Raw genomic sequence first — 9,426 nt, 5'->3', positions numbered from 1 at the left:
AGCAAAGGCTTTGTCAGAACAGCATGTGTGTTATGTCTATAGATGTTTTTGTGAGTCTGGATGTTAGAACGTCAGAAGATAGAAAAGTATCATCAGGGAAATGCAGTATTGGGTCAAATGTTACCAAACCCTGATAAACAGAGGCCTGGGTTAAAATATATCTTTATTATTGTAGTCATATTAGCTTCTTGCACTAAGTGGAGAAATGTGTCCACATATTCAAATGGACTGTGTTCTTGAAGTTTTAATCATTGTTGAAAATGTTAAGGATAATCTAAATATATAAGTTGGCAACATGAATAACATAATTCCAGTTTTTAGTTATTTTAATGGGCTAAATATTTAAATAAATAGACAATGCAAACATCACTCATATCTTCTGCTGTCTTTTACTCACTGAAACTTTACATAATTTAGTGTTTAATGATTTAGTAATAGCAACAAACTTGCAATCCTCATATCTTCACCTTCCTAAAATAACAGCCTAAGTAAATTCTAAATCATCTCCATGGTGCTGGCCACCTCTGTTTAAATCACACACATCCTCAGTTGAACAGTTTTACAAGCATCTTTTCAAGATGTGGCTGCTTCAAGAAGAACACAATTCTACACAGCTACTGAAGTTATCCATAATTCATTGGTAAGTGATGAGGTTTACTATAATATAGGCTATTAATATTGGATAGTTATTTAATCCTTGTACTCAGTCTTTTTAGTCAGCATTTTAGTCAGCAAAATAGCCAAGTCCAAGGAGCTTGCATTTAGTAAAGAGTGGAAAGGCTCCAGAACATGTGGCTGTAACAAGTGATGGGCTTTCCGTTAACTCTTTTCTTTCTTTTCAAACAATATTACATCTACATCTGGTTTCTCAATTTTTCAGTCAAAAACTCAGCAGAGAAGAGCTGGAGGGAGAATTGAGGAGATGCACATGCCTCCTCAGCATAGTGAGTTTTGTGAGTTATGCTTTATTAAAATTAAAGTAATGTATTCCTCTTATGTAAGACAAACGTTGTCATTTGTATGTCAGTAGTCATCTATTTTCATAAACCTTTTGAGTGTAATTAGTAATATCATATATTCAATATTTCATGTTTTGCGTTTCCTGAAAAGCCTGAAAAAAATGACATGAGGATGTGTATAGAATAGCTAAAACAACAAATCTGATGTCCGTGTTTTTCAGCTGCCCACACGTTCCCCCTTGTTGAACCGCCCCTGACAGAGAGAGAGAGAGAGAGAGAGAGAGAGAGAGAGAGAGAGAAAGAGAGAGAGAGAGACTCGGGTGTCCAGGAACTGACAGGCACTCGCTGTAACACTCTACCCAGGCTGTGGACCTCATACCGCGGGCTTCTCCATGTCCGCCTCTCGCCCCCTGGAGGCAACGCAGCTGCCCGGGACTCTGCCGCGGTAAATCTGTGGGGGGACGAGATGTCGGGCTGTTGAAAGCTGTTGACCCGAACTTCCTTTTATTTTTCTGGACACTTGAGTTAGAACCGAGCACATTTCATCATAATGCTCCGTTTTCACACTACCGACGAATCAATTGAGAGCAGCCCCGAGTGGAAACGGCGTCCAGGAGGCAGAGTTGAGTGTGAAGCAGTCCGAACACGGGACAGGAACAGGAAACCTTCATGTGGTGTAGCAAAGGTAAGAAATACTTTGATTTTAGATGTATTTTTCTTAGGCAAAATATCAAATAAATAAATTAAAATTAAAGTGACTTTAAAGATAAAGAATAAACAAACAATCAATGGAAAATGTCACCCAGACCAACTTGGTCTATACGCTACTAATTATATTATTCACTTATTTAATCACAATTGTATTAATAATTAAGTTATTATAATGTATCAGTTATTTGGTTAAAATTAAAATACAAAGTACCCACCTCATGATTGAGCCTATACTCACCTGTTTATTCTCTTAATTTGGATAGAGCTGATTAACAACAAATAATGCATTCTTTAATTTACTTTTTTGCATGGATGATATAATTATATGCATTTACAGTATATGTATATATGACCGATACCCCTGCTTATACCCCCCACCACCAGGAGCATTACATAATTATTGAACTGCCTTGGCCACAGATCAATGCAGTCTGTCAATAGGTTGCCGTCATTATATTAATCATCACAACCACAAAACAGCTAACAACCATTAATACCAATATTATCATCGCTTCTCTTTTGCTCAGACTGTATTGAATTGTAAACCCATACGATCAGTGTACAGCAGTGTACAAACTGAAACAAGTGCTCTGGACAAGGAAATCCCTCCAGATTTATTCAAGTCTCACAACCTTGTTCTCACACGAACACCTGTCCTTTTTTCGAGGGGTTGACATCGATCTCAGTTTTGTCCCTGTGCAAGGAATTTGTCTCATCTTATCTCAGCTGACAGGCTGTGTTCATCACTAGCCACCACTCCTCTGAACTACCACAGCTAAATGACTTGAGGGATGAGAGGAAAAGAGTATCATGTAGAAACATTTAAGAACAAATGTTTGGATTTGTACATACCTGTCTGGAATGATCATTTACGACAACCTAACATCTACCCCTTCTTCCCTAGTGATGTGTAGCAACAGAAAGGTAGAGTTCATGTTTTTTGAAATGTGATTGTATGACCTACCGACACGGGCCCTATCTACATGGAAACTTAACAAATCTTTTTCTTTGTCATTTTGAAAAAGTTTGCCCCCCCCAAAAAAAAAAAAAAAAAAAATATTTTTGATTTTCCCTCTGTGGGACCAATTTTCCCAAAAAAATTGCATTTAAGGGCTCTCAAAACATCTCTGTGTGGATAAAACGCTGATATGACAAAAAAAAAAAAAAAAAACTGGTCAGAGTCAGTGTTCACTTTGCCTTATGCACCCCGAGTGCACTACCATTGTCAGGAACCAAATACTTTTTTATTTTGCCACTTAACATTAACCAATATTATTATGCTATAATTAAAAGTCGATATCAGTATACATTTTTTTATCAACAGTCTCTGTTGCTGCTTATATAAATTATATTGTAGTTCTATAAACATGTCATCATTGACTCAGAACTGTCCTGTTTAAACTTGTAACTTGATGCAGTTGTTGTATATCTGCTCCTGGTCTCTCTCTTCTGTCTCTGCCTCATCTCCCTCTTGTCCTTTCTGTCCCCCACCTCTCCTCTGTCCCCCATTTTTCCTTTCACCCCAACTGGTCGAGGCAGGTGGCTGAGTCTGGTTCTGTCAGAGATTTCTTCCTGTTAAGAGGGAGTTTTTTACTCTCCACTGATGCCTAGTGCTTGCTCATTGTGTGAACTGTTGGGTTTCTCTGCTCTCCTTGATGTTGCCTATGTACAGTGCCTTGAGATAATGTATGTTAGGATTTGGCGCTATACAAATAAAATTGAATTGAATTGAATAAACAAAATGCTCACCTAGGTTAGTGGGGACGTTGGAGCTGCTGGTGCCGCTTTTCTCTATGAACTTTGTTGTGGAGATAGAGTAGTTTAGAAAGTGACACAAACTTAATTTTTAATTCCGATAAGACTGTTTATCGACAAGATAAAGCCATGCAGATTCAGGGGCTGAAATCTGTTTTTCCTTGTGTCCTCAATGGCAGCCTTGTTTTCACTGAGGGCATCACATCATGGTAAAGTCAGCTCACGTACTGGTCACTATACAATAAAAATTGAACTAGGGTTGCAGTTTATGGCTCTCAGCAATCACGTCCTTTGTTTGAATCATTTGCAACTAGTATATTTTAAATTTGTTCTTTGTATCAGTTTGTTCAAGGTGTTGGATATCAACTGCTAAACAGTCTGTTTAGCATGCATTTATTTTAGATTATGTCTCACATTAGTTATCTGCACATTCAAAACCTATAAAAAATATTCTTTTCCTCAAGCTCCATGTCTGAGGTAACAGATCTGTAAGTCATTTTGTATGCACGCTGCTTTACCCTGCCAGTTAATAATAGCTTGCTTTGCATTTGTGGAATAAAGAATGAAAGATCCTTTGATATGTAAAGACATGAAAGACATGCATTTTAATGTTAAAATGCTGACATTTCCATTCTTCTTTTTGCAATAGGTTTCTGGATCCAAATGTCAAGGACAAGAGACTCTTTTTCTTTCGGGAACCAACAGTGTGTGACGTAAACGGGAAAGGACATCTAATGATGACTCTCATCAGTGTGTCAGTGTTGAGTGAATAAAGCGCTATATCTGAAGGTAAAAGGAGAGACCGTGTGAAAATATGGTTAACTTAACATATGTTTCAAACCTCAACAATCGTCAGCGTCTGCTGAAGGACCTGCATTTTTTAATGAGACTGTTGGTCTTGTGTTGGAACACTTTGGACAATTGTTACTAAGGGATTACTACAGACCCGAGACCAGGCTATTTAGCCAAAATGTAATGACTTTTTTGCTGGAATTTTCAAAGAACAGTTGTTTTTTAAACTTTTGTTTATGATTTTATGTACTTTTTGGATCTGTTTGAAATGGAGATACAGTGCCGTTTATGGAATAAGGACTGGGCCACCTTTATAAGGCCATGGATACCTATACTGTTAGGCCTTCACCTTCAGTTCTCACGCGCCTCCAACTGTCCTGAGGAGTGTCGCTGTGATCGCACCTTCATTTACTGCAATGAACGGAGCCTGACCTCAGTGCCTCTCGGAATTGGTGAGGGTTATAAGACCCTCTACCTCCACAACAACCAAATCAATAATGCTGGGTTTCCTGTGGAGCTCCACCATGTTGCTTCTGTGGAAACTGTGTATATCTATGGCAACCATCTGGATGAATTCCCCATTAATCTGCCCAAAAATGTGAGGGTTCTACATCTGCAAGAAAACAACATTCAGACTATCTCCAGAGCGGCTTTGGCTCAGCTTCTTTGGCTGGAGGAGCTTCATTTGGATGATAACTCCATTTCGACTGTAGGGGTGGAAGAAGGGGCCTTTCGTGAGGCAATTAGCTTGAAGATGCTCTTCCTTACCAAAAACCACCTCAGCAGTGTGCCTATTGGTCTCCCAGATGATCTCAAAGAGTTGCGATTGGATGAGAACAGAATTGCAGTCATTGCAGAGGAGGCTTTCAGTAATGTCACAAGGCTAGAGCGCCTCCTGTTGGATGGAAACCTTTTGACAGATGAAGGGATTGCACCAGGGACCTTCAAGGATCTGATCACTCTAAGAGAACTGTCCCTGGCCCGCAACTCACTCACGTACCCTCCTCCATTCCTCCCTGGGGAGGTGCTCGTCAAGTTAAACTTTCAGGAAAATCAGATAAACTACATCCCTGTCAGGTCATTTGCAGGGTTGCACAAGTTGGAGAGACTGGATATTTCAAACAACCAGTTGCAGTCTCTGACACAGGGTGTCTTTGATGGTCTTGTCAGCCTGAGACAGCTCACTGTGCGGAATAACCTTTGGTTATGCGACTGTAGTATCAAGTGGGTGGTGTCGTGGCTTAAATCTCTGCCTGCCTCACTCAATGTGCGTGGTCTCATGTGCTATAAACCGGAAAAGTTGCGGGGAATGGTGATCAGGGAGCTGAGCGCGGAGCTGGTCCAGTGCCAGAGCACAAAGACAGAACCCTTATCCACCTCAGCAGCTGATTCTCTGCTGATACCGTCCTTGTCACCTTCAGCAGACCCCACTGTCATCACTCATGTTTCCTCCTTCACCAGGAAACCCTTCCCCATATTACCCACTCTCTACTCTGTCTATACAACCAGAGAGGGGGCACTGAGGACTAAACAACCTATTCATCCCCGGAGAGACACAGTACAGGTTACGTTTGCCATACTGAATGGCTCAGCTATCCACGTCAGCTGGGAGGCGGCCTTTCCTGTCACTGCCTACAAGGTGACGTGGGCCAGGATGGGCCCCAGTCTGACAGGGGACACTGTCAGAGAGAGAATAGTGGGTGGGGATCACCGTGGAATCCGCCTGGCTAATCTCGAGCCAAAATCCACCTATCGTATCTGTGTCATTCCCTTGGATGCATTTAATAATTACCGGCCAAAAGATGACACTGTGTGCTCTATAACCATGACCACACCAGCATCCTTCAGCCGTGACAATAACAAAAATCTGCCAGGACCTGAGCAGGCCACACAAAAAGAACCCAGCTCATCTTTTTTGCTGGCTGGGCTGATCGGTGGGGCTGTGACTCTGGTCCTGATCATTCTCCTCAGCATTTTTTGCTGGCATGTGCACAAGAAAAGCCACTCCAAGTCTTCTACCAAGTGGAAATATAACCGGGGTCGGAGAAAAGATGACTACTGTGAGGCAGGCACCAAGAAAGATAATTCTATTTTAGAAATGACCGAGACCAGCTTTCAAATAGTCTCACTCAACAATGAGCAGCTCCTCAAGGGAGATTTGCACATTCAGCCTATTTACACACCTAATGGGGGCACTGGCTTCAGAGACTGCCCCCCGGGAGACAACAGCACAGTCTACTGCAAGAACAATGTTCAACATGCAGAATTGTGTTGCACATGATAGTTTTAGGGAGCATCAGGAACATTTTTACTGACTACTACCCTCACTTTACTGGACACTGTACAGTGTTAATATTATTTTAAACCCTCTGTGGCTTCAAGAAATGTAATTTATACAAGTTGCTGGATGTATCTTTTATACAACAAGATTTGTTATTAAGCTATTACCTTGTGGGGTTGTCTAGTTGGGGTCCTGTGTATACAGCCATGCACAATCAGGATTCCTTTAAATGAAAAACATATGGCTTGGTTTGATTTTGAGGAATAATGATTTTGTCATTGTATGCTGTGACTCACAAATGCAGGATCCACACTGTAGGTGGATTATTTATTGTACTGAAACCAGGTTGTCTTTCTTTCTGTATGACTCGTTCAGACCTGATATTAATACCTGTCCTGAGTGATCTGATCATGTCTAAATAAGTGTTTCCCAAACATTAACACTTTTTAAAGACTAAAACTATCATGATCCAAATAATATAAATTAATCTGTGCATAATTGAGAAACTAATTTACAGCCATGTCTGTAATATCTAACATCATTTTGCATTAGTGAGCCTAAAGATGTTTGGTAAATTAATTTAAAATAAATAAATTAAGATTTAATTGTATGCATGTTATTTAAAACATACATGCATCTTCACCCTTAAGGTTAAGAAAATTTTGTTTGGGGACCCAAAAAAATTCTCTGCTGTCCCATCATTGGCAGTGAACTGGTCAAGATTATGCTTAGTACCGGAATGAATGCTCCTTATCCATTCTGAATATGTCATCAGATCTGATCACAAGATACACATTTGGAGGTGGTTTGAGGATGCATGTGGACACTTTCCTGAGCCGAATGAATGATTAGCTCCCAAATGTTGATTCATTTGTAGTTGGGCTGGGCGATATGGAAAGAAAATCTTACTACAATATACTTTTTTATGCAATTCAGTGTCAAAATATTTCATGATGTAAATCAAATCAATATTTCTCTAAGTCTAGGTGATATGGTTTATAAATAATTTCTCAATGTTGTTATACATATTTTTATTTGATATAGGAGATATAGCTGCACACCGGTTGTTTGTCACTCATGAAACATACTCAATATGAAAATACAGTCTAAAACAAAATATCTACTGTTTATTATCTGTATTACATTACCTAAGAAACCACTTATTACCTTTCCATCCTCTTTATCCCCCACCGGAGGGTACCTGCTTTATTTCTTTGGCTTTTTAAAGTTAAATGAAGGACATTAACATGTGTTATGTATATATATGTATATATATATATATATATATATATGTATGTATGTAATACCTTAAAACCAGACAGTCATCACAGATACCTTATGATATGATGATGTCCAAAATCTAAGAACATATCTTGTCTCATGTCACCATATAGATATAATATCCATCTATTGCTCAGCTCTAATTTGTAGTGACCGACACATCATACACAGCGATTGTCACTATTCCTTTTCACTATGGTTGATTTCATGTTACTTGCACGGACACAAATAAGTTTACATCAGACACATCTGTATCGTCAAACATTTTGTTCTTGTCAACAGACATTTTGTCAGAGTGTTTGAATATAAGGAGTATGATGCAAAATGAGTGTACAGTTGTACTGAAAACTGCACACGGGATCGGATCACCAAGGCCAGATTTTAAAACCAGGTCTGAACAAAGCCCATAAGGGGAGAAAAGAGTCTGACACACCCCTGCCACAATGACCAGTAGGGGGCATATTTTCTGGAAATGTATGTTTTTAATCAAGTCATCATAGTAATATGGCACATTTGCATAATTACACCCATATTAAATAAAGAAATGCTGATCATTAGACCTCAGTTGTAGGAAGACATAATTTGATGCAAATGGAATTCCTCCATTTCAAAAGGAAATGTAAAGGTCACCCTCATTAAACATACAGGAAGTGACAGGCCACCAAGCTTTTAGCTACTATTCAAGTTGAATTCATGATCACAGTTTAGGGATCGTGTCATTATCACAAGTTATGTTTTATGGTGGGATTCCATCATTTGTATGTAAAATCCATTAATCAATGTACACACACACACACACACACATCAGTGATGTGAAGTATTGCATTAATCATTGTGATTAAATTCTAACTATTCAAATTTTAAGCAGTTGAAGGGACACCACCATGGGATTCAGACACTCGCTTTCACTGAATACATGTCTGCTGGGAGGGACAGAAGGGAACACTGATTTTAGCCACTTAACAAAAGGCTTGCTTAATAAAATCTTCACCTGTAAAGTTCTGACATTGTGCTGGGCGGTATGACAAAAAATGTATATCACTGTATTTTTTTTAAATTTCAGCAGTTTCATGGTATGCAACGGTATTTTTATATACATGAGCATGAGTGGTGGTGGAATAAATTGCTCATTCCTTAGTTACTACCTCACAAAATGTATAAAGTACTAGAGACCAAGACTTGAGTAAAAGTCTCTATCAAAAACTGACTTCAGTAGAAGTCGAAGTGTTCTTTAAGCACCACACTTAAGAAAATTTTTTGTACTTAAATATTGCAAGTAGTTTATTTTAAAATTTAGTACTAAAGTGCTAAACTTAAAAGTAGAAGTATTGTGTTATGTAGTTGTTACCCATTTAAGATTTGAGAAAAGGTTGGGATTCTTTCGGCCCCAAGGCCTCTAATCATTCGCTGTACATGGACCGACCATTCAGTTGGTCCATGTAAACCACAATCACTTGAAGAAGTTAAAGATGGTGTTTCTGGTTCTTCTTCCATCTCGAAAATAACACTTAAACTAGCAATTTAAGTGTTCTCCATGCAGGCAGGCAAGCAGTGAAAGGCGGAACAGGAGCATGCGCTGTCTCCTTGTCGACAGATTCGTAAAACAATTTTGTAACTGTAATGAGTAACGAGTAAAAGTATCAAACT

General features: G+C 39.1%; 1 protein-coding gene across 1 annotated transcript; it reads left to right on the top strand.

The window, feature by feature from the left end:
- Window positions 1-1,318: 1,318 nt before the first annotated feature.
- On the top strand, window positions 1,319-8,875 carry si:dkey-87k14.1 (leucine-rich repeat transmembrane protein FLRT2). Its single transcript, XM_058614597.1, has 2 exons — window positions 1,319-1,644; window positions 4,075-8,875. The coding sequence occupies exon 2, from the start codon at window positions 4,462-4,464 to the stop codon at window positions 6,496-6,498; it is 2,037 nt and encodes a 678-aa protein (XP_058470580.1). The 5' UTR covers window positions 1,319-1,644; window positions 4,075-4,461; the 3' UTR covers window positions 6,499-8,875.
- Window positions 8,876-9,426: the final 551 nt, after the last annotated feature.

Source organism: Solea solea, chromosome 18 (assembly GCF_958295425.1).
Source record: "Solea solea chromosome 18, fSolSol10.1, whole genome shotgun sequence".
NCBI lineage: Eukaryota > Metazoa > Chordata > Actinopteri > Pleuronectiformes > Soleidae > Solea > Solea solea.
Note: the sequence above shows the minus strand (reverse complement) of the source record. Positions and strands in the feature narration are given on the sequence as shown.

What these genes read in the sequence shown, in the direction of transcription:
- si:dkey-87k14.1 (XM_058614597.1), top strand. Translation starts at nt 4,462, where the DNA reads ATGTACTTTTTGGATCTGTTTGAAATGGAGATACAGTGCCGTTTATGG.